This window comes from Patagioenas fasciata, chromosome 2 (genome assembly GCF_037038585.1).
Source record: "Patagioenas fasciata isolate bPatFas1 chromosome 2, bPatFas1.hap1, whole genome shotgun sequence".
Lineage (NCBI taxonomy): Eukaryota > Metazoa > Chordata > Aves > Columbiformes > Columbidae > Patagioenas > Patagioenas fasciata.
Genome location: NC_092521.1, coordinates 150,355,941 through 150,382,291, shown reverse-complemented (window position 1 = coordinate 150,382,291; position 26,351 = coordinate 150,355,941). Strand labels below are relative to the sequence as shown.

The 26,351-nt window shown below is 41.5% G+C and overlaps 1 protein-coding gene across 1 annotated transcript in view; it reads right to left on the bottom strand.

The window, feature by feature from the left end:
- Nucleotides 1-25,086, bottom strand: part of KIAA1217 (KIAA1217 ortholog) — a 362,847-nt gene extending 337,761 nt beyond the window's left edge. Inside the window, exons 1-2 of the mRNA XM_071805232.1 lie at nucleotides 24,845-25,086; nucleotides 8,926-9,040 (exon numbers count right to left, since the gene is read on the bottom strand). Of these exons, the coding sequence (XP_071661333.1) occupies nucleotides 8,926-8,989 (64 nt within the window). The 5' untranslated portion in view covers nucleotides 8,990-9,040; nucleotides 24,845-25,086. The remainder of the gene's footprint in view (nucleotides 1-8,925; nucleotides 9,041-24,844) is intronic.
- Nucleotides 25,087-26,351: the final 1,265 nt, after the last annotated feature.

The window sequence follows — 26,351 nt, the reverse complement described above, 5'->3', positions numbered from 1 at the left end:
AGGTTCCACTTAAATTTGAGAAGAAACTTCTTCTTAGTAAGGGTGACAGAGCACTGGAACAGGCTGCTCAGGGGAGTTGTGGAGTCTCCTACTCTGGAGACATTAAAAACCCACCTGGACACCTTCCTGTGTAACCTCATCTGGGTGTTCCTGCTCCGGCAGGGGGATTGGACTGGATGATCTTTCGAGGTCCCTTCCAATCCGTGACAAAATGTGATTCTGTGATGAAGCTGATTCAACAACTCAGAGATTCCTAGAGGCAACGAGTCCTGAACAAGGTCATACAGCTACAACTTTACCCATGTCAAACACACATAAGAGTAACAGGCAGAATTTTTTTTTCTTTTTGTTACCATCTAAAGTACCATTATATGATGGAGAGCTGGCATTATCTGTTAACTGAGTTCTTAATTTAAGTATCTTGCTAGACTGCATCCATAAGAGCAAACCCATAAACACAGCCCTACAAATATAGTTTTATTTTAAATGAGGTTCTCACAATGCTAATCCCTGACTTCCACTTTAGGATTAAATCCTTCCTATGCAGAATCCCTTGTTAGGAACACTCACAAACTGGATCTAAGATGCTCATAAATACCTATTAGGAGATGACACCTTTCAGAAAAATCACATAAAAGCTGTGCTCCAGAAATAATACTCATTTGTTGTGAGTCTGCAGATGGAATTGAAGTTACTGATTTTGAGCTCTGATGATCACTATCATGCATGATGGCATTAGCAGAGGTATTCACAGCCAGAGCACTCCAAGACCAACAGTTCCCAGTGCAGTGTTTCCCCTGTTCTCACAATGCACATTTCTCACCCTGTCTGCCAGAATCCAGATTTGCTTTAGTTACAAGACCATCTGCTTTTTGAAAGGCTTTTTTTTTTTTGGATGACAGATGGATGAGGTTCAAATTCTTGTCGTAACCATAAATGAATTTTTACAATTCATTGTCTCTGCTGCTTACTGTCTTGCTTTAATTACTTGAAAAGAACTCCTATCATGGGGGGAGGAGGAGTTTTTCAACTGCTTAAAATTTTTAAACCAAAATACGCATAAAAAAATACATTTCTGATGCTTCAACTACAAATAGTCTAGCTCCAGGTTTGTAACCTAGTTCTGTAATCCTGTATTGGCTCAGGTTTCTCTTTCATGTCTCAGAATAAAGGGATCTGGAAGCAGAGGGAGTGCTTTAAGGGGCTATCTACAGTGTTATAAGCATCATATATTTTCCCCCCAGAGCCTCACAATATCATCTGGCTCTTTCAAAGTCTTAGTTCTTGAAGTCTGGCGTTCGCAGAAAAGCCACACTTACCTTTAAAAAAGTAATGACAAAACAACAGACTTCTAGCCCTTAATATTTAAAGAATAAAAACTTTTAAAGTTGGTAGACAGGTTTATGGGTTTTGCTTAAATTCTTCCATATTTTAAAAACCTCTCAATTTTCATTTCATATTTAATACCCTTTTTGGAGCTACAAGCTTGGAATAGCAAATAAACCTCCACGATACCACTAAAATACAAGTCCCCCAGTAATACCATGTTGCCAAGCTGGCAAACTTTGATCCACAAGCCACAAATTATACATCCACTAGCCACAGATCTCAGGAGAAGGGAGGCGTCAGGAAGTGCGTCACTGAGAATAGCGGGATTTGGGGGGCCCATCACTACTGCAGCTCTATTGGGTTTGCACACTGGCTCCAAACCAACATCACTTCCTTGCCCTCCGCCTCAGCGTGGCTTTGTCAGGGACCAGGATTAACCACCAGCCCCCACCCCACCACAGCTCCCCTGCCAGTTGCACACACAGTCCCAAAACAGGATGGATGCCTGGGTCAGGGAGAGCTTCAGGCAGCTGAAGAGCCCTATGTCCACTATGTGAAGAGGGGATGGAGGAGAGGGGAGCCAAAGAAAAAATAATTGAACAAAACACTAAACAATCCTCTAGTTTACATCCCTAGTTTATGCCACAAGTTCATTCAGTCTGTGAAAATATTTCACAGTGAACTACATGTCAAGTTTATATTAATTTTTTAACAATAAAGAAGTGCTGCCTGTTCCGCTGCAGGCACCACCCTCACCACGCGCCTCCTGTGCCCCAATTCCCGACGTGCCAGACTTGCAAGCACGCATTGCTGAGAGGGGGCATGGCCGCATCTCAAATCAGGAACAAATGCTACAGAAAAATCAAGCCCAGATCAACAACATTCGGAAATTCTGTCCTTTATTGTTCATTCACTATGGAGCCTTTGTAGGCTTCAGCGTCGGCTTCAATGAAGCGACTGTTTCAAGAAAAGGAGAAAAAAAGATGGAGGAAAGGAGAAACAATAAGGAGTAGAGGGAAGCCTGACAGCAGAAATAGAAGTGTAATCCAAGGAAAAAATATCTATCACATTTTTTGCTCCAGTTGCTTTTTGATTTCCCAGAAAAACCAAAAGCAGATGCTTTAATTTACTGTTCCCATAGTACTGTTTAGTGTGCCTTCATCTATTTCCTGATGTTTTTCTCATTTTTCCCTCTCATTTTCTAATAAAAGGAATGAAAGATCACAAATAACATAGACAGAAAAAAGTGACAGATAGCCAAGGCATTTTTCATCATGTTAAAAGTAATTTTCAAGGCAAAGTCCCTACTAAGTGTGTTCTCCTCTAAGAATAAATATAATAACCTGTTCATCAAAATCAATACAGTCTAGATGTTGCCAAACCTTCCAAAACTACCTGGTTTGGGTTTCTTCATAACACTAAGAAACAAACAAAACAAAACAAAACAAAACAAACAAAAAAAAAACCACAAAAAAAGGAGGGGAAAAAAAAACCAAACAAAAACCACAAACATATAAACAAAAAGCCCACAACCACCCTAAAACCAAAAAAACGTAATTTCATTTACCCTAGTATTTTCTAGCACAGCAACAATAATTGTTTAACACTCACATCCACTTCTTTGTACTCTGATGCTATGATCATAATTCACACATTCTTTTAAAACCCTGATTAATTTAAGAGAAAAAGAGTAGGCCAGAAGGAATTTCCATATTGAAGACATTTCTTCTAAAGCCGTATTTGATCCAAAGTGGCCATGATTATACATCACAGGAGCAATTTATTTAAAATTAAGATAGCAATAAAAGTGGTACAGAGAAAGTTATTTGAACAGCACTGGCAAATGTCACTGCTGTAATGTTTCTCCCATAAGTCTTATCAAAATTCCAGCACTGAATCTTGTTTTTCTCTGTTTGAATGCTGGGATATTTCAAAGGTTAATTTTAAAAGAAAACTCCCACAGAGGCTACTGACACCTGCTGCATTTCACAATGTATTGCCTGCCTGTGCGTTACTCTTCTCCACAACACACTCCCCTGTACCTGAATGGCACCAAGTGGGCTGCACCTTGGTCCTTACATCTCACCAGACATTTTAAAGAAAGAAGTTGATAAATAATTTCTCCCCACAACACTCGAAAGTCAAATAATCTCTATATACCTCAGCAATGGCCCACTTCATGGCAGAAACTCTGAGAGTGCTGCATCTAAGACTTCCAATGATCAGCAGAGGTTAAGTGATGCTACTGATCTATCAGGAGCTGTGGCCAGCAACAGGAAGCCATCAGCAGCTTCATAGTAGGTAGGTGAAAGGCTTAGGAGTGAAAAAACAACCAAATGGAGAATCCAGCTGGTGTGCTGACATAAAACCGGGAAAGAGCTTTGAGGAAGAATGAAAAGACTTTGCTAGGGATAAACATTCTGTAGAGGGGGGTCAGCCATGCAGGATGGGATGTTTCCCAATCCCCTGAAAATGGTGATAGATAAGAGGGGAAAAAAACCACCTCTGTGGAAAAATGCAGAAGTGAGGAGCAGGTCCCAGGCTCAAGCGACTGACACATGACATTACCAAATATCAGACCTCAACAAACTTCCACAAATTTCAACCCTGCAGGGATAGCGAACACCAACTGATCATCAGCTGGTAGATGTTGAGCAAATAAAACTTCTTCACAGAAGCCACGAGAAATCTCTCTATCCTGATAAAGGTTTCAGCCCGCATGTCCTTACATTAGTGGGAAGGACTTAAGCTTCAGATTATGGAAAAGTCCAATATGTTTCCCTAGCCACACTCCCTACTGCTAAAAATATGTGTTCTTTTCCAGATCTCACTGGAAAAGCTATCCAACCTCCTCAAGTTCACGATGGACCAAGGTTCACTGTCTCCCGTTCCAGAGGAAAGTAAACATCCTTCTTAGAAGGAACAATGAGGTAGTCAGAGTCCAAGATAGCTGTGCAGCTAATGACATGTAGAAATCAAGCAGTTCCTCCAGATAGTACCCCAGTGGAGGACTGGCAATGTTAAAAGGCAATGTTCCTCCCTTCCACAGAGGGTCCTATAAGTCATCTTGAATAAAACGAGAGAAAAAAAGATAAACCCCTGCTTCTCAGGCTACATGCTGTGGGCACGTTTTATCTTAAGATGCATCTGCCTCAAAAATGGGCAGAGGCTCATTGCCTAAGGAGGAGCATGATGCACTGAGGCTTACCACAAGGCATCATGTGTTTACTGTTAATGTTTCCCAGCTCATGCCCATGGGCAAGTGCTGAGCCCAGCCTCTCAGGACAACATGATGGTAAATGGTCTCCTCACTGGGATTTCAGTGGAAGACACAGCATTGGGAAGAGGGGGTAGAACTACTATGTCAGAGAGCAGATACATTTATGTCTCCAGTTAAAGTAGACATCTTTGTGTTCTCACCAAAAGTGTACTAGGGCAGTGCTGAGGGCTACAGAACCAAGGCTACAAGAAGTGGTAAATGAATCTGCTCCAGTATGGAAGAGGAGGAATATGAGGCCTCTTCTTCACAGCTGTGTCCAGCATGTCAGGATCCAGAAGCATGCATGAGCTATATCTTGGAGTTCATAACAAGAAGAGAAGTTAAAAGGCATCTTGCAGTACTCATTTTTACAGACCACCTGCCTCTCCCAGGATTGTGCAGTATTCAGAATTTTATATATATAAAATGGCAGCAGAGGTAGAGAAGTGCTGTCAGTGCCAAGTCTCCTGAGTTGCTTAGTCTGAAATGGAATCCAGATTGAACAACTAAATATGTTTACATAAATATATTTTTTAATTATTACTTTTAAACAAGGTAGAGCTTAAAAGATCAGCAAATTGAGCATTTGCTCAGGATGCAGTTTCCTTTCATACACTATAATCACCTCATGCGAACATCTGTGATACAAGTATTCCATCACAGGACGGGCAAAGTTTACCGTTATGCCAGAAGGGAAGGAAATTAATAAAAAGAAGGGAAGGGCTGATAGAGAAGTGCCATACAACTAGGAAGTTTCCTCTTGATTAACATGCAAAGAAAGATGTAAGTAGAAAAGAAATGCAGAAAGCACACACACAAAAGAATGAGAGAAAACAGTCCTGAGCATAACACTAGCAAAGGCAAAAATCTGTGGAGCAAAAGACATCTGACTTATTCAAATGACAGAGAGAAAGTGAAAAACATATATCTAGTGCATCTGTTTTGTTTATGCACACAGGCATAGGAGAGGCAGGGTGCAAGTGCCTTATGCACACTGCTAATGAAAGCCTATTTCCAAAGTCAAGCACTTGCAGTACAAACGCTCAAAGTGAATACATACACAGAGATAAGGACTCAGAAGGAAAATCTGCTGTGAAAAATACTATGCAACCCATGAACACACACACACACTTCTTTCCCCTCCCCAGGAAAAACAATAGATGTGAAAAAACACCTTCTGAATATGCAAGTTTGATAAGTGATGAGCATTTAATGCAACTAGCCAAATACATGCGGTGAACATCCATAGCACCAAGGGTAACAGCTACAAATAGCAGTAAACAATCACAAGATTCCCTTTCACCTCCTTATTTTAGAGGATTCTCCAAGTACAAGCCTGGAGCAAGGGGAGAGAGAGGTATAGTAATGCCAGATTCATGAAGCTTGAGCCACTAGACAGCCTGCACCCCCAGCTACCCAGCTACTGCAGTAGCTTCTTTTCAGCTCCTAAAAGTCACTGTACTGGGCTGGAGCAAAACTCCAGCTCAGTGCTGGGAATCCAGAAAGGTTCAGTCAAGGCTGGTGAACAGCTGTGTGCTGTAGCTCCACCCCATCACATCACTGTTTCCATTTTGAGATGAGCTTACCCAAAATGGAACAGTTTAATTTGGTACTATCAAACAGATTAAAAACACCTATTGGCATAAACAATAACCAACCTGCAGGAATGCCAGTCATGGCTGGATGTGAATCAACAGATCAAAAAACTCACATAACAAACAAAGAAACACACAAAAACCCAAAACAAAACACCAAACAGACAAACAAAAACAAAAACACACACCAAAAAAACCCCACCACACAACTATTGCTGGAAAATGCTCACAAATAAAAGCATCATTAGAAACAACCATAAGGCAAATTTCTACCAAACTAAACCCACCTATTCTAAATAAATTAATTAATGAAGCGAACAATCAGCTCTGGAAAGACTTTAATAAAAAAATTATCTCTCTGAAATAGATGTGCTTAAAGTAGATACTAAAGGTTGGAGTGGCACTAACCAGATTTACAGGGTAAGACTGAGACAACACCTTCCCAGACTCCACTTCAAAGCTTTGCTGCCTCCCAGCTTCATTTAATAGCAAAACCCCAAATGGCAGGTCACTTGAAAGTATTAAACCTGCTTTAAAGAAAAAAATAGTAGTACCTCAGATTCAAAGAAGGCATCTTGCACAGGCTCAGAGCCTAGCCCTGAGGATGATAAGCATAGCAGAAAGGTGAATTTAAACTCTATCTAGAGGCAGCCAATAACGAATGCAAAGCATGATGAACAGAAACAGCTTCAAACATTTGAGTGGTTCAGTCTCATGAAACCTGCTGACAAGGTAACTCCACTAATCAAGCGACAAGGTGAGAAGAGCAGGGGTTGCTGCCACAAGAGGCAAGCAAGAGCGCAATGCCTCCAGGGGCAGCGAGAACAGCCGTTGTCCTCAACCTGTTTATTCCCCAAACAGGACACAATCAGAAGTTAAAGTGACTGTTACCAGTGTATTGGTGGCGGTCTCCTGACAACCATTTCACAAGCAGCTTCAGATCAATATGGGCACGACAACAATTCACAATGCTTCACAGGCACAGCAATAGGCCACCCCTGCTGCGAGTATTCGTAAAGGAGCTGCCCCAACATACCACCCCTCAAGCATCATAACAACAGGCCACAGCCAGCGCTATCAAGAGCCACCAAAGTAGTCCAGTTTTAGAAGGTAAGTTATTAACCCTGATCATGCAGACAGACCCCTCGCTCACGTAGTCTCCATTCCAGGGGACAGCAGGACAACAGGCTCAATGGACCGTCCCCTGAATTCACAGTCCTCTAGACAGAAAAGCCTCTGCCTCTCAATCATCATCTCCCAAACAAGATGATGGAACAAGACTGGAAATAAATGGTTAACAGCATGACTTTGAAAGATAGTTTCCTGAAACTAATTTTCAAAATCAGCAGCAACTTCCCCCATTAATTCAGACACTGACAAAGGATGTTAATCCCTGCATAAGTGAACTGGTACTTGCTAGAGCAACTACAGTAGTAGACCAAAAATGCAAGTACTTGGCCTCAGGGAATTCAGAGCATCAACATGCATTCTTGTCAGAGTTGACATTAAATCCAAAGGGCAACAGTCCAACAGTAATCTACAAGTTTCCTAAACCAAAGGTCTGAGGAACCACCCCAGCATCAGTCTGCATTATCTACATAAAACAGAATAATTTCTTCTCAGAAATTGACGTATTCAGGCTCCAGACTGTCCAAGAGGATTCAGCTGCACTGCTCTTTGTTGTAGAAAATCAAGAGAGAATATTTCTTCATTACAGATACATCTCTCCATCCTGCCCATATATCCACATACAGTTAAAGAAAAATATCAGGTGCCAATCAGTACTTTAATTGTCCCCTCCCTTGGACATACATCCCAGGTGGATTAATTCCTAGAGGTTGCTTTTAGATTCAAAGGACTTCTTGCCAGGGCTATTAGGATAAGGATGCAGTTGCGGAAGTCTACAGTTCTGTCTAACAGCCAATAACCATCCATAAACCCATAACCACTGACACATAAATATCTGGATTTATTCCCAAAGACAAGAATCATAAGCAGTGTTTGTTGTGGCTCAGTAAGACTCCCAGCAGACATACTGATCTATATAATGATAAAACCAGAAAGAATGTCCCAATTCCAGTTCAGGCACTGAAAATGGCAAAATGCCTTTCTTAGAGGGTCAAACAGGAGGTCCCAGCTACTTATCACACCTTAGTTTTGCAAGAGGGAAATAACTAAACAGGAGTACCACACAGAGAGTAATTATTCTAAAACATGTCACGTCATCTAACAAATTTTAGCAACACATGGAAGATGCAATGGGACTCATGGTGTGTGAAGGAGGATCTCACTTGAGAGAAGACAATGATTTTCCAGAAACTTCTTATTTTTAAAAAGAGGGGAACGAGGACATTCCAGGCACACCTCCTCTAAGCTACCTTCCCCATCCCAATGCTTACCTTTTGTATAACAAAAGAGACAATGAAGGGACAACTGGCCATCTTAGTGAACATCTCCAGCTCCTATTAACTCTGCCTCTATATCCTTCCCATCCACCCAGCACACAACAACCCCTCCAGAGGAAACCATTTTAAGCAGGTCAGAAATCAAAGAACATGCACATGGAACCATCACTACTCAGCAGACTTTCTTCCTACATACACGCAGTGACAAGATGCACAAGAAGGGGCTGATGAAAGCAGCCCATGTCACCAGGTTTGTGACAGCCACCGCAGTGTCTAAACAGAGGAGACATGTGGGCAGGCAGCGTTTCCCGCACCGGGGAGGAGGTTTCACACTTACCCAGCTCCCTACAGGGGAGCGCCACGCTCCAGCGGGGCGGCCGGGTACCTCTGCCATGAGGCATGCCAGGGCATCACAGCGCGGCGGCTGCCAGCGAACTGTGGCCTCAGGAAACCTAAAACAGGAAAAAAGTGAGTCAAGAGTGAATGTGCTGAAGCCCCTTCTGAGACCAGCACCGACGGCCTCCTACAAACAGCTGCGGCATTGCCACGGCTTAAAACCCTGCAAACAACACATCATTGAGGTTGACTAACCAAAACATTGTTTGTTAAAATGCAATTAGAGCTGGAAGTATGAGCAATTTAACAGCTAGACAAGCCAGAAAATATTGCAATGATCTCAAAGCCAAACATTTTTAACCCAATAGCAACGCCTCTGCAGCAGTTGTTAGCAAACAGATTATCAGAATTTTAAAACATCAGCTGCCCATTTAGTGTTTCATCACAAGGCAGAGCTGACACATGCCTGAAGAAATTATGAGCTCCCACCACTTGTAATCCTCTATTTCAGCTTTATTTCACCAATATCCATTTCTAAGCTTCATCCATTTCTGAATTACTTTTAGTCATTTCAAATAAAACATTATATCTAGAAGCAAGGAAGCTAAAAAGAACAATAACATTATTTCCAGTCATTCAAGAACAACAGTATGAGTTTAAAGATTATCTATGGAATTAAGGCAACTTAGGTGATAATACCTTGAAATAATCAGGATTCTCAAAAGTGAACCAAATAATCTAGATCAATGAGAAGGCTGAGATACAATTATGCAATTTGCCTTTTGACTTGCATCTGACAGTGGTTTAAATGACACTTCCCAAACTTAAGGTCAATGGTCCATATTAACTAGATCTTACAGGTTTGTAATTACAGCCTATACTCTCTCAAAACTCTACAACAAAAACATATTTAAGAATGCTGCTTAACAGCAGGGAAGAGAGACTTGAACTACCCAAAGAGAAAGCAAAAGGCAGAATCGCAGTGCCTCTGCCTCTCCTTGCTTCTGTTTCCCAGAAAAAGAGCGTGGCACTGAACAACTGAACAACAACCACGTCCAGACACGCAAGTGGCATTTTTCAGAACAAGCCCAGACAATCCATTAACAAGAACCCCAGATTCACATCTAGGACTAAAAGGGCTGATGTACTTGAACACACACAGTAAGTGAGCCGGGAGGAAGACAGGAGCCAAAGGGGGTTGCTGGGTTCATGTCTTCCGAATTGAGAATGGCAACATTCCTCATTTAAACCTGAATGCAGTCTACACAATCACAACTGGCATAATTAAAGTCTTTTGTATAGGCTATATTTTATGAAATCAGGTTAATTTTCATTATGAAGTTTGAATATATTTACTTGTTACAAAATCATACAAAATATCCTTTATCCAAAGATTCCTGCAGTTTGAGAACACAGTTCATTCTTCATATGAAATAGAAGAAGCTAAATTGCTTGAATACAAAAGATAACTCAGATTCAACTACCAAGTTTGCCCAGCAACTCTGTAATAATTGCATACAGAACACAAACATGCTTTGTTGAGAACTCATAATATCTAATCAGCTATAATTGTAAATTTTATTTTCCATTTGTAAATTACCAAGGGAGCTAACTAGAGAACAGGGGATGTAAAATAATATTCTAGCTGGGGATATTTTGTTAACACATAAGCCTCTACCCAGCCCTTCCCTAATGCCTGCAAGGCTCTTCTGCTTCTGAACTTATTTTAATTGTTAGCTTCTCTTTGAAGGTATTTTAATGATAATGCAAGCAATGCTTTGGAAAAAATAGCACAGGGCTGAGAATTTGTTAAACAGTTCTTTTACATCATCTACAAATTCGGATGCTGAAAAATAGTTTCTACACTCATGTGCATCTCTGTTTGTGAGAAACATCAATATTCTCATCAAGAGTCCAGGTTTCTAAGTTTCTAAACTTAACAACAACAAAAAAAATTCTCTTCTATGGGTTTGTTGTTTTCTTGCATGAACCCATTTCGGCGCTTAACCCATCCCTCCCTTCTCTGCCTGCCCAGTTCCCACCCAGTCCTGCTAAACCACGCAGCATCACTCTCCTGAGCTGGGGAGGACATCTGTGGGGTCTGGCTGGTGGCACAGCCCAGGCAGCACCACACCAACGCACCACACCTCTCCTTTACACTGTTCCTCCCTCAGACAAACAGAGTGGGTAATTTGCATCCCTCTCCAAACTTGCCTCTGCTAACACATATTTTTCAGATTCATGAGTAGTTACCCCTATCCTGAACTCCCAAAACACCACTGAGAGATGCACTAAAGACTGGAAGTACTGGGTACCTCTGCAGAAAGCAGATGGCAATTGCCTCATGCTTCAAGCATCCAGACACCGCAGCTCCGACTGCCCAAGGGACACTTCTGACACTGTCCCGTGTCATGACTTTCCTATGACGGCATCTGACTACGTTTTGCCACCAATTAAGGTCCCACTGTGACAAGGACCCCTCGAGAAGGGCACGGGCAGTGGGCACTATGGCATCCGCCTTTGTTTCCTGCTCCAGCAACAACAAGCAGACCTTCTAATGAAGGAAGACTATTGTCAGCTGCATCTGTCAGCTGAATCATCCAATACTAAATATAATTTTAAAAGGGAATAATATAAGAGAACCAAATGATACTGGCCTGCCTCATGAATAGATTTTTTTTTAATAAGCTTAAATGTGCTTCTTCGAGGCCAGCGGCCAAAGGAGCCAATACCCCGCTTTTACCAGCCCTGCTGCAAGAGCCACACTGAGCTCACTGAAAATGCAAAGGCAAAAAGGAGAAACAACCAGAAATTCCTTCCATTCTGCAGCACACTGACAAACAATATATAGATGGGTGGAAGAATTAAGCCATAATTAGCAATTTTGTTGACCCAGGTAGTCATCTTATGTTCTTTAAAAACAACAACAACAAAAAGGCAAGCAAGCATTTCCAGGTTGTAAAAAAGCAATGATAAAATGTCACTTTTTCGAAAACAGCGGCTGATAATTTTATGCGATAAATAATGCTATTTTATAGTAATAAGTACAACATCAGCAACACAGTAAAGCTAACATATTAACACTGACAGAGATTATCTCTTTTCTGTATTAATCTGCATTCTTTACAGATGGTTATTTATGAAAATTAAGCGTGAAGCTGAAAGGTTATCTATGGCCATATTAGCAAACATCTGCTTGCAATTCCGATTTCATGTTTGCATGCTATTCTTGGAAAAGCAACCATTTTCGAGAAGTACCAGATGTGACCAAGTGTTCTTAATCGTAAAATATTCATTTTAGCAAGATAAAAGTTCGGAGAAAAAGCAGGGCCAGGAAAGAAATTATATTCTCTGAACACAGCAACTGCCTCATACTGCTCCTGCTGAATACTCCAGGGGAAACATGTTTCTGAAGAGGAAAAAAAGCAGTTTGTTTAGTATGCCACTACAGATGATTACTCTTCATTTTTAAATATGAAACATTCAAAGGAATAAACATGAACTCAGTTTCAACTTTAAAGCAGAGAAGTTGTGCATTACATGAACTGAACCATTGCTTTACTCCCAGGCAGCGGGGTTCACATGGTACCCTGCGGTCCACAATAGCAGGAGTTCAAGCAGCCTTCAACAAAGTGACTTTAAGGATCTTGTCTTACTCCCCAAACAACCTCACGGAGATACCTCACTACCTACAACAAAGAAGAAATGGTTAACTTTGGGCTGGGAAGGTGGTGCAGGCACTGGGCTCTCAAGGGAGGCTGGATGAGGGAATTAAGAAGGGAGGTGGTATTTAATTCTTTCTTAGAACCTCACTATGTGTAACCTAATTTCTAAAAATTAAAAAAAAAAAAAGTTTCTGCACCTTCAGTGTTTGAATGAATAATGCTGTTAATCCCAAAGAAATTTATAGATCAGGTGTCAATACACTTGTATTACCGTACAAAATGAAGTATGTACTCATACAGCTTTTTATTTTGATATATACACCCATATACACAGACACATCTGCAGACACACACACACATATATACAATTTATAAAATATCATTAACTCCTTTGCAGACACAATGCTTCTGAAATGAAAAAGAAAAGGGGAAATGTAATAAAGAAATACTTGACTGAAGCATCACAAGCTCGGCCACCAACACTTATTGGCCTGATTTGGGGACATTTTATACAGTGTCACGTTAAATAACAGATCCTGAATAACAAAAGAAAAAAGAAAAAAAAGGCCACCCACATGTCCACCACCCAACCACCACCAAACCCAGTAATTCAGACTAACTGTGGTATTTTTGAGAATTACTCTTTGGTGAACCACTTGTGAAAAATTCTGAGCAATGCACTTCACTTATATCCCTAATGAATTTTCAGAGGAACACAATCCCGTGTAAACATTTAACTTTGGGAAACCTCAGCTTTCCCAAATAGCATATGGCAAGAAAAATGTTACACTGCCAAACTTCAGTCTGCAGTTCTTCTAGGTTAGGTTTGGTTTGTTGTTGTTTGGTTGTTTTTGTTGTTATTGTTTGGTTGGGTTTTGTTTGGGTTTGGGGTTTTTGTTTTGTTTTTGTTTGTTTGTTTCGGTTGCTTTGATGTTGTTTGGTTGTTTTGTGGGGGTTTTTGTTGTTGTTGTTGTTGGTTGGCTTTTTTTTTTTTTTTTTAATTAGTTCATAGATTTAATTTAATCCCAGACTGGCTAAATTACAATGCTCATAACATTTAAAGTAAAACTACAGGTGGCAATCAAACCCGCATTATTAGTTGATACTGCTCATACATTCTTTTATGTCAGGAACACTAATTATCATAAATCCCAAGTATTAAAAACTCATAAATTATCTCTTTACCTACAGAAAAAGGAGTTTGATCTGGAAGACTACTGTTTCTTAAGATATAATCTTAGACCCTTTTTCATGTTCTAATGGTTTGGGACATTCACTGAATACATGATTCGCAGTTTGAAGACTTCTCACTGTACAAAAATATTCCTTAAACAACTCCTCAAATTCTCATATGATATGGCTCCTTTTGCTAGAACTTCAAGACTACAAATTCTAAACCTCATAATGAAATTGAGTTAAATTCTATATTCTGAATCTCCACTGTGATTTTAACACTAAACCCTTCATTTAGGAAAAAAAAAGCATACTCTAGATTTTTCAATTTATATTTTTGCTGTTACTCATTCACTCCATAATAAAAGGTGTGTTTTCCCCCTTTTGCTTCTCCTTCTGCAAGGCACGAGAATTCACACAAGGGAGAAATGACACAAAAATCTGCCACTGCACATCCAAGGAGCAGGTCTGAGAGCTGTCCAGAGAGAAGGGGACTTTTTACAAGGGCAGGTAATGATAGTACAAGGCATAACGGCTTTAAATTCAATGAGGGTCGATTTAGATTAGATATAAGGAAGAAATTCTTCATCATGAGGGTGGTGAGGCACTGGAACAGGCTGCCCAGAGAAGCTGTGGATGCCGCATCCCTGAGAGTGTTCAAGGCCAGGCTGGACAGGGCTTTGAGCAACCTGGTCTAGTGGAAGGTGTCCCTGCCCATGGCAGGGGGCTTGGAACTAGGTGATCTTTAAGGCTCCTTCCAACTCAAACCTTTCAATGTCTCTGCTGAGGGTGGAGTTATTCCACATTAAGCTATACAAAATGTAACTAATTGAACTGTATAGGACAATGTAAACTGGGAAAATCCTGTTTCCGCTCCCATCCATGGGCCAAGCAGAGATGATGCCAGTAGCTGCAAAAGAAACCCCAGAGCATACCTTAAGCTACCTACGTGGGAACAGAACGGCTTGAGGACTTCCTGGGACAAACAGAGGCAATTCAACAGGGAAGTGCAGAAACAAATACAGCAACAACGGAGCTAAGGCAGAGAAACAGGAACACCAGAAATCATCCATTTAATGTGAAAGCACAAGCAGATCTGAAATCCTTCCAAGTCTCTTCAGCAATAATGTGTGCTTTTGTAAACAAAAGTAGCTCTTAACATACTTTCCGCTTGAAATTAATTTCTCCAAATGGAAGACTAAAGTAGAACAGCTTCAACTTTGGATATATGAAAGCATCCAAATGCTGTTCCTTACACACCCCTGCACCCTTGACATTGATTCAGGCATAAACTGAGGAGTCCAACACCCCAAGTAGATGCACAAGTCACACCCACACACAAGTGGCACTTTAGCTACTGTGCACAAGAACATCTGCATTTAGCTATGGTGCCTTGAAATCCGAAATCTAGGGAAAAAAAACAACCCACAAACAAACAAAACACAACCACTCAACCAAATAAAACTTCCCTGTTTTCAGGAATCAGACATCTGGTTCAGGTCTCTGCTATTCTTTAAAATTCTTAAGGATAAAGAGTACCTTTACTGAGCTCCCTCTTGCATTAGAGAGCAAAACAACGAGTTAAACAAGTGCAAAAATTGGGGTTCCCTTTAGGGGGAGGCAACAGAACCCCATTCAGGAGTGTCTCCAAGTATCATAATCCAAAGAAGGGAAAAGACAAATGAGATTAGTGGTTTAAATATTCACATCACTGCACTTCATATCTTTGCGTCTTAATTTTCAGCTTACTCGCTGCCCTTTAAAGATATTTGTTCAAAATTTTTAAAATGTCAGACGTAAAAATAAAGCTAGTAAGGAAAAGTAAAATTTTGTCATTGATTAAAAGTTGCCAGAAACTCTAGAAAGCTGGTCATTGCCAGCAGCCTTGTGTAAGAAAGAGACTCTTGTTCTTGCCCTGCACACAACACCCTGCATAACCTTTAAAACTCTGTTGGATACATAAAATCGCATTGATCCCAGAGCCCCAAAAAACAAGGCCCTGCCAATATGAGAGCTAAGACACAGATGTCCTGTCAAGGACAAATCCTGTCTTGTGCACCCAGCTGTAGTCCAGAGTGGCGGGTGGTGCAGCCAGGAACAGGAGCCGCTGCCTCCCTCCTGCTCCAGGGATTTTAGCAGCAGCCCAGCCCACTCCCATCCCGCCTTTATCTCTCAGCACAGGAGTCCCGAGTCCAGTGAGGGACAGGGGATGTTGAACTCCTCCCTGTGCCACAGATCTCCCGGCCCAGTGCCCACTTATCTTCACCCGCCCAGCAGAAGTGTTTCTCCTCTTAACCCTCCTGCAAACGCAAGTGTAGGCAGAGAAATTTAAGCCAATTCATTATTGTGATGGATGCTCATGAATGGTCTGATTTATTGTGAATGGTATAAAGCATTCAGAGGGCTGGTCTTCATTGAGCAATCCAGAGACCCAGCTCTGTGCCAAAGACCATAAAGAGAATCCCATAAAAGAACTGGTTACAAGATTTTCATTATGAAGTTACAAAACCACAGTAATAGGATCTTAATATTTACTCATACAGACACTTGACTTATAAAGAAAATTTATAACATTTAGCATGAACAAGACAGCATCTTGAAACCAGTAAAAATAACAGTGAACCTACCAGTAAATCTGTACCTACAAGTAACCAAGGAAGGCACAGTGACCTTTGTCAAGCAGACACAGAAGAAACATTTCTCATATGTTAGGGATAGAGCTTCTAAGTTAAGACAGAATTAATGTGCTCACTTCATCATTTGGAAACTTTCACATGTCATATTGCAATTTCAATAATGTTCAGAAACTAATAAACAGCCATGAGTTGTTAGACACCAAAACAATACAACTCCACCAAATAATTCCAGTGCATGCTGGTGCTCCATTAACATTAAAGAAAACATAAAAAGGAACAATCTTACACTTAGACTCATCTGCCTCCAAGTTTTTGTCCTTAAGTTTTCTCCCCTTGAGCTCCATCCATTAGAGCTGAAAGAGAAGCTGCATGCAGCCCCTTCCTTTTCAACAGCTGTGTCATTTACCTGCTTTGAGGCTAGTTAATGATGCTTATTAGCATACTGACAGCTGATGTATTGATTGTTAATACCATAAGTGAATAAAGCAGCAGTTAGAAACTTCACAGTAACACAGACAAAGCGTGAGAGGCTGCATCTTCAGACAGTGAACTCCAGCTCAGTGGTATTAGCACTCATTGGTCCATTTTCTCATCATCACAATCACACTAAAAAAAGGAAATAGCTTTATGCTTTCCTGCCCCCATGAATGTTAAAATTTGCTCATCCAGCTGCAGAGTTTCAACAGAACACACACAAACAGCCCTCAGCAGCTTAAAACACCAGGGTACATGAGATGTGGGTTTAAACCTACTTAGGCTGAGGAACTCATGAAGGTCTTTTCCTATTTTCTTGCCAAGTCATGCTGGAAGTGCTAACTGGAGGCTGCAGAACAGTAATTCCTTAAATCACCATTCACATGACACCTATTACAGAAGAACTCCTAGTTCAAAGACAGCAATACACAAGCTAAGTTGAAACACTACCGAAAGTGCTTCCAACTAACCTGCTTGTCTTTGACCTAAAATGAGCAAAACTATTAAAAATCAGGTCCCAAGTTTCAGAGCACAGATAAGTCAACAACTTGGCTTTTCTAGCGGCACAACACAAAGCCTCAGAGCTTCAGGAACTAGGTCCTGGTCTCAGCCTTGCACATTGCTTTGCATAGGCTAGACGTTGACTTCTTGCACTTGGCATTGCCTCAGATGCCTCAGCTTTGTGGAGACAGGATATCAAACATAACCCACACTCAGCATTTCCTTGCCCTCTGCACCTCCTACCCAGGAAGTGGAGTTTAGCTTATTTTAGGCTGGATTCTGAGGCAGTCAGCTTCTCTGCATGCAAAAGAACCTGCCCAAGCATGTAAGTGAAACACCTAAGTCAGGGAGCTGAGCCTTTTCTTTTAAAATCAAGCTGCAAAACCTCCTGTTAGACAACACAAACAATGAAGGTAAGTTTTAACACAGAAGCACACACCAACCATACAGGTTAGAGAAACCCATAATCCATAAAGCTGTTTTCACTGTGAGGAAAGTCAAACAGCAGCACATGTTCCCCTGAGAGGTTGTGAGGGCTCCAACATTGGAGTTTTTCAAGACATGACTGGATCAAGCCCTGAGCAACCTTGTCTGACATCACAATTGCCCCTGCTGTGAGCGGGAGGCTGCTCTAGTCCTTAAAATACATGCCACATGTCATGCAATTTGCCCTTGATGTTATTCTAGCCTCTGAAATGTACTATATAGAGATTCCATGAATAAGACTTTGTATTTTACCATTTTTAAAGTTCCAATCTGGCCAAAAATATTTAGTATTGGGAGAAGGCAATGGAAATAATTTTGAAAAGACCATCAGCTAGATACCACTGCTCTCCAGTATTCTGTAAGCAATTTACGTGTAAAATACACTGTCTTAATCAAACTTTTTACTAACCCTGAATATAATAATGAACTGTTGCTACTGGAAGCCAACTAGATGATAGACCATAGCTCTTTTCTTTTTAAGAGCAGAAAAATATATTTGTTTTCAAAGAGTCATGAAACTATGAGCTAGATTTTATGATTTTGTGATAAACATTAACTTTGCTAAATAAATTTTTTAAAAATTCTGCATTAATTTAAAGTCTCATATTAGTGAAACAATGTTGCCTTTTTATGGCTATCCATTATATACTAGCTGAATTTCAATAATCAATTGTAATTCAGAACCATATCATCTATTTATATCCGCTCTTCTCAGCCAACTGCAGATTACTGCACGCGCTTTAAAAGTTTGGCCAGGATTTCAGCATAGTTGGCAAATGCAAGCTGGCAAGCTCTTAGCCAGTTAAAGTCTTTATAATGACTATACCACCACATACGAGATTGCTAGAAATGGGACTGGATGGAGTACAAAAATCTTACAGTCATGCTTATAATATGTGACTCCTTCGCACTTCTCTGATATTACAGTAGCGTACTACAACTATTCCATCAATCTTTAAACTGAAGATGTTTAAGTATTAGCTCCACGTTCCAATTATGTTAGAAGAGGATTATCCACACTAAAATATATTACAACGGAAAGCATTTCCTCATTGAATGGATAATACATGTTCAGCCAAAGTACTAATTGCATACTTCATGACTTGGTAACAAATATGTATAACCCATCCTTATGGATTTCAAAATGAAGACAAATAATTCTACAAAACTTTTTCCAGCAAACATTTCCAAGTAGCTCCCATACAAAGCCATAGCAATAAAGGACAGAAAATATTTCCCAATTGCAGAATTTAGATTCTTGCCAGACAGATGGAGTTTCCAAGGTAAGACTCACCATTACCAAAGCAATACGCAGTCTTAACTATCTTGACAGCCCATATTCTATGGGAGCCCAAGAGAACCCTATAGATTTTCCCCACTGGCAGCCCAATATCCAACAGTAATGTAATGCTGAATTCTGGCATGCTTGTAGAGGGTCTTCTATTATTCCATTTTATGCAGTACTGCAAGAAAAAGTTGTTTTAAACAGGAAATAGTATGCCAATGATAAGAAAAAGTTAATATTGCTACACTTCACTTTTAAGAACCTTCCTAGGTTGAAAAGCTATATACAATTAGTTTCTAAAACAATTATTAAATACCTAATTATAAGCAGCCTTGCATATTATGCTGCACATTATACCTGAGCTATGTGGCAAGACTGAATTTATGCAATATAGTTCAATTAATTCTAAGGAAAGTAACATTGCTAATGTTAATCATGCAGTAACACATTTCACAGCCTGTAACATTTTTGAAATTCTAGGAACACATTACAATAAATACATATTTTGTTTGTTCCCCAGAAAATCTCCTCTGAGACTTGTGTTTCCAGACAGAGAGAGGTCTGCTTGAACTGCGCATCCAGACATGGGAACAGAGAGATGGAGCATCCAGCACCAGCTGGGTCAGCCCTAACATCACACCTAGAAAAAAAAGGAGCAGGGGGTATGCATGTATGTTGGGATGTGTGTTGTCCAGAACTCCTACATCTGACCAGACCAGCTTGCATTCTTCCAGACTTAAGGGGTCCTTTAGCCAGTAGTGCGAGCAAGGTTTCCTGCTCCATCCTTGGAAAGGAAATGAGCATGAGCACAAGAAACATTTGGGATACAGATCACAAGAAAAACTGAATGAAAGAGAAGCACCAGGTAGGCAAGCTGAAGAGTAAAATGCCAACTGTTCTGAGTTTGAGCAGCACGGAGACACATACAGCACCTCAGCAATAAGCAAAACCCCATAAGTTTTTGTTGTGGTGGTGTTTTATTTGTTTTAATTTGCATCCTTCATCAAACACTCACAATCACAAATCTTGAAAGGACTCCTTTAAAGTTCTGTCTCAAAGAAACCCACGTCTTTTTTAGCAATACTGATTGAGCACTGGCAGAGGGTGCCCAGAGAGGCCCTGGTCTCCACCATTGGAGATGCTCAAAAGCCACTTGAACAACCAGCTCTAGGTGTGCCTGCTTGAACAGGAAGGTTGAACAAGATGACTCCTGTAGATCCCTGCCAACCTCAACCATCTTGTGATGCACTCAACCAAACTCCTACTGACTTTCACGGAGGCATCATTTTGACTCTCAGCATGCTCAAAGAAGGGACACAGAAAAGTAAGTTTCCCCTGCGCCTCTTAAGAACTACAAACTGATTTTAGTCTATACTGCATAAAAAGAAAAAAAGCACACATTCACAAACTGCACTTTAGAAAGAGAAAATTCAGACCCTAAAGTAAAGAGATGCAGAATGCTATAAAAGAAAGGAAGAGATATACAAGGGGAAAAAAAAGAAAAAAACAAAACTATATGGTAATAAATACAAAAGCTACACTGTATGAAAAACCCAAACAGCCATGGCCCACAAGACTTCATGGATCTACCATTGAATTGCACAAACTCAAACATTGTATCAAGTGATTTGGAGATGCTCCAATGAATCAGTGAAGAGTTTCTTGAGAGGTTTCCAACGGGGAGCTAAAGGAGGGTTTGTTCCCCTTCCCCCACTCAAGAAACTGGAGCAAAAGGGCAAAAGGACTAACAACTGATCATTTCAAATGCCATTAACAAAACAAAACAACACAAAAACAAACAATCAAACAAAACAACAAAAAAACCCACCCACTTTACCATCAAGGTATATTTCTGGAGTGACGCTACAATGTCCCGATGCATTTCATCCCCAACACAAAACCTATTTCTTCTCCTCGCATGGCCCACCTCCCTGGCACAAATTATGATATTATCCCATCATCTGGCAGCATACCTCAGTGCTGGCAGCAAATATCTTAGAGTTTTACTTTTTGTTTTGTTTTATATACATGTTTGGAGTTATTTCATTTCATGCTGACTTGGAAAACTACCATTCCATTATTTAATGAATTCTGAGGCATTCAAGAATATAGCCAATTCCAGCTTACATTAAATGAAAAATTGAAGAAACACTACTATTCAACAGTGTCAAAGAAAAAAGGCAGTTTTGCATATATAAACTATGTATACAAGTTCCCAGACATCTTTAGTGAATCCAAATCTACAAACACAAATCTAGAGGGACTTACAGATAAACTTGATGTCAAGTATTATGCACAAGTCTTCACTGGATCAAGACAACAAATTCAAGGAAAAGCAATTTATTTTTTGCAGAATTAAGGAATCAGCAATACCTGGCTGGAAAGCACTGTTTTGGAAGAGGTCCAAAGTGCCAAACAATTGCATTGGACTGGGAAGGCCTCACCCCCGGGTCAGCAATTTACACACCAGCCAGGCTATTTCTGAGGGAAGGCAGTTGCCACCAACCACCCTCGGTACACCCTTGTTCCCAGGCTCGGTATCATTGCTGGAGTGCAAATGTGTACAGGTACCACGACAAACCAGTCACATGGGGTACTTCAGCAGAAAAGCCCAGAACTGAGGTAGTACACAAAATCAATTAATCAGTTACCAGAACCGGGCTAAGATAACTAAGCTGGATCTGCAGTACAAGTCCTCTCTACAGGCTTGAGCTCCTGCCTACCACAAACATGTCAAATGCAGGATCAGCTTAAGGAATGGTAAGTAAAAATAACCTTTCATCTTCTATCAGATCATTAACTCATTACAGTTTGATACAAGTGATGGGTCAAATAGAAAAAAGAAAATCCACATTTTTCCTCTTTCCCTGCCAGCTAACATTAGTTCCACCCCACTTTCCCAGTTATTTCCTCAGTTCCCTCCCTCTCAGCTTGCTTCACATCCTTTGCTTCTTGCTTCATTGCATTGTTCTTTTTCTTAGTCCCATATTTGCCACCCGTACTCTACTTTCTCCTCTTTGCTTTCTTCACTGTTTGTAACTTAACTTCTAATAGTCCTCTGTAAACATGTACTGATTGACCAAGATAATGATTATAAAAATAAGTCAGTCTTGCTTTACGACTTCTGTATCTATAAAACAACATTTAAGTACTTTGTTTCTCAGTACATGGATAAATTTTTCCATATGTGTTGCAGAGATGCAACAAAATATCAAAAAAGTGAAAATTCAACCCTGGCTGAGAGTTAGAGGAGGAACTATAACTAAACATCCTCATTTTCAACTCTGAGTGGAAGACAAGCTTCAAAATCCTTAACTGTCTCCTTTTGCTTAGAGCAAGAGGTCACAGCAAATGTCAAACACAAGAGAGCCCTTCAACTAAGGGCAACCTTACAAAATCCAAACTATTACCAACAGCAGCCTACACGTCATCCTCATCCCAACAAAACCACTGCTCGGACAGCAGCGATTACACAAGACTTGACACTAGACAGCTGCCAAGCTTTAACCTTCAATGAAGAGAAATTAATTTACTATCCTAAGAAACAATTCTGCCACTCCAGAGTATTGTCTTCCTTAGGAATGCATCAGGAAAAAAAGATAAGCTATCTTTTCCACCTCTTCCTATAGCCTAAACCAAAAGTTACAGCACAGTAATTTATCACAAAGCAATATACAGGAGATTGCTATTTCAAATAGCAAAAGTAGGGAGACAGCAAGTTAGCTATTCAGAACACCTATCTGTTTAAAAAAAAAAAAAAAAAAAAAAAGAAAAAGAAAAAAAAAAGGAAACAATAACCCCCAGATGAATAGGAATACAAAGGCAATGCTTTTATGGAGGGGGGAAGCATATTCCAGATTAAAAAAAAAAAGTAACTAAAAGCAGTAGTTTTCTTCAATGACAGTGTTATTGTTGTACATTGAATGCTTTAGAAAATATAGCCAGTCTAAACTAGAGCAAATTGTCAAAACACTTTTAGAATAATTCATCTGCCATCCAGGGAAAAACAATACATAGTTCCAGGCACAGAAGCATTAAAAATACTCAGTACTAAATGTCCTCCTCTAATTTCGCAGTGATCTGTGAATAAAGGTTCTCCAAAACCCACAAGCCTGAACTATGACATTATATAAAATCTTTGGGCCTATGCACATCAGTCAGAGCTCCAGAACACACAGCGTGAAGTCACATCTAGTTTCTGGCTGCAGAGAGCATTGAGCACTGTTAACACTGCACCCGCTACACTGTGCATAAAACAAGACCAACTGCACACCTAGAACTTCCTGCATGCACTTGTTTGGGTGTTATCAAAGGAATCAGAGATTATGTTATATTTCTTGGTAAACATACAGTTAAGAAAAAAAAAAGTTGTTATATTTTTCTAGCTTGGTAACTATATAAAGACATGACTCTTAGCTAGATGATACAAACTGCATGCTCACTGCACTTCGCACAGTTCACAAGGTCAGAAGAAAAAAAATAAATATTGCTTTGACTTTCATCTCTAACTTGCATAAAGCCTGTTAATTAAAAGTCTCCAAGTTTATTTCTTAATGTTTGATACTATGCAATACTTTGCCTAGTAGTTTACCTGCAACTGTTCTGAGCAACTCAGGACACACAATCAATCAGCCAGTGATTTCCCTGGCAGTACGCAATGCTCATCTGCAGAGCTCCAGATAAATATTTTGAAGGTATCAGGACAGAGAAAGAACAAGAAACTAAAACAAATTAAGAATGACTGATTCTAAACAGCAGCACAAAAATAAAGCACTAAACACGACACTTCTGAGAAACTTACATCAACATGCCCAGCAGTACTGCATGCAAGGGCTGAACTTCGCCAAATACAGATGCACCAAATTCTGACCTTCTTTAAGTTAACAATAGTTCTGCATTAACTCCAGCAGCAGCAGAGAAAAGTTGGCCCTTGGTTGACAGCAGATCATACCTCAGGGCACACACACAACCAAAGCCACACACCAAGCACCCCCCCGAGCATCTTCCACCCTCATGCAGTCCCTGGGAGCCGAGCAGCACATCGAGACTTGGGGACCCTGCACTTGAGACGTCCGGAGAGCGGCACTTTAGTCCTGACTCACAGGAAAAGCTTCCGAATCAAACTGCACATTCTTAAAGGATTTTTTTTTTTTCTCCTCCAAAAAGCGCAGCAGTTGTTGTGGGAAGCTTCTGACTACAGTCAACACAATATACACCCCCCCCTTCATATTTTTTGGGGAAAAGTAATTTTTGTGGTACTCCATGCTTACCAATAAGCAACTTCTAAGTTTGACATATTTATAAGTTTGCTCACAAGCACAAGACATAAAGAGGTACGCACAGGGACAAGCAGACTAGCCGAAGGATGGAGCGCTACCGAACCACCCCGGTCCGGCCGCCAGAGTCCAACCACGAGCGGTCAGCGCTGAGCCGCCCGGCTCGCTCCACCGGAGCCTACGGTGCCTCCCCCGCCGCTCAGACATCCGCACCGCTCCCCCCGAGACGCCCCGCCCTGCCCTTCGCCTCCCCAAGTTTGCTGAGGGTCCCGGGAGGCGGCAGCGAGAGCAGCGCCGTCGGGAGAGGGTGGGGGGCGCAGCCCCACAGCACCGACCCCCGCCCCGCTCAACCCCACCTGCCCGCGGCTTAGGCACCCCAAGGTCACCCCCTCCCCCGGCAAAGCAAACTTTGGGTACCACTCACTTGCGCGGAGCAGAGCCGAGGGGAGCGCCGGGATGCGGTGGCCGCCAAGAGCCGGTGGCGGCGCGGAGCCTCCGCCGGTTGCAGCGCGCAGGGCCGGCTGCGCGCCTCCTCCTCGTCCTCCCTCTCCCCGACGACTTTCACTTCACCTGCAGGCAGCCCGGCTGCGGCGGGGCGGGCAGCTCCGCAGCTCTCCGCGGGACTGCAGTCACTGCGGCAGCGCCCTGCCCTCCCCGCCCCGCGGGGGGAGCTGGGCCGCGCCGCGCAGCCCAGCGGCCGCTTGTCCCGCCAGAGACCGGGGCGAGTCCTGCTCTAGGGGGGGGGCCGTAGCCCCTGGCGGAGAGGGCAGGAAGGACCTCTGGGGTGCCAAGGGCCGGCCTAAGTCCTTCCGCGGATGCGGTCTCAGCGCGGCCCCGGTACGCGTACGCCCACCCGCCCTCCAGGATCCGTCCCTACACTGATGGGTAGGGATTGCCCCCGTGTTGTCAATCACCTCCCTGGTGAGGGGCTATAAATATTTATTAGGCATCCAAATAGCTGCATCAAGCTAAGCGGAGCACTTTATTCGTGCTGCTCCTGTGACTCAGCCCTCCAAAACCAACCTTACACGAGCGTAATTTTAACGCGCTCACGCAGTGCCGTGGCTGCCTCTGTACCGGGGAAAGGGTCTCCTGCTACAGGTTTGTTAGCAGAACATCAACGTGTGCCCCAACACCTGAAAAATCTTTTTCTCTCCTTTTAAAGGGCAGCCAATTGTTAGCTGGTTCGACTGGTTTCCATCAAAATATCCCTCAGCTGGGAGGTGACTGTCTTCTGTGGGAGCATTGCTTTAGTAGATCTGTTTGGACAAACTGGGCTTTTATGCTCTAACTGAGCTGTGGAAAACATCATAAGCAAGGATTTGAATGCATAGGAAGCCCTGAAATAAGCTAATCTTGGATGCAGTTAACTGTGTTGTCCCTCTGGAAAATGAGGATAAGAAATGATAGAAACTTTCTACAGCTGCAAAAGTGTTTAAAAAAGAAAATAAAAAAGGAAAAAGCCTCTTACCACTGGGTGCCATACATACAACCATGCTTGTAGGAGCTCCCCAAGCTTTCAATACCTTCTGCAACAGCTGCTATCTTTGTAAATTTTGCTTATCTGAGAAATTTTAAAAGACAAAGATCAAGACAGGCAGCAGTTAAAAACCCAGACTACAAAGGCACAAGCTTGTCTTGGTTTATTTTGACAGAGCATGGTGGTTTAATTTTGCAGGTGATCTTTAAAATGGAATCAGCTAGTAACACAATTGTGGTTTCTGTTTTTCTGCACCTCCTCTTCCCAGCCAGCTGACACTTCTGTCTGGAAACTGAACAGTCTGAGCTTGACCTTTCTATCACGAAGCGTGTAGTTCTGTCTGCATAGTGTGCTGGGAAAAAAACAGTAGCTATGAAGCTGAATAATCCCACTTAAACATGAGCTAGAGCTGCAACAAAACATCATTAATGTATATTCTCCCAAACTTCAT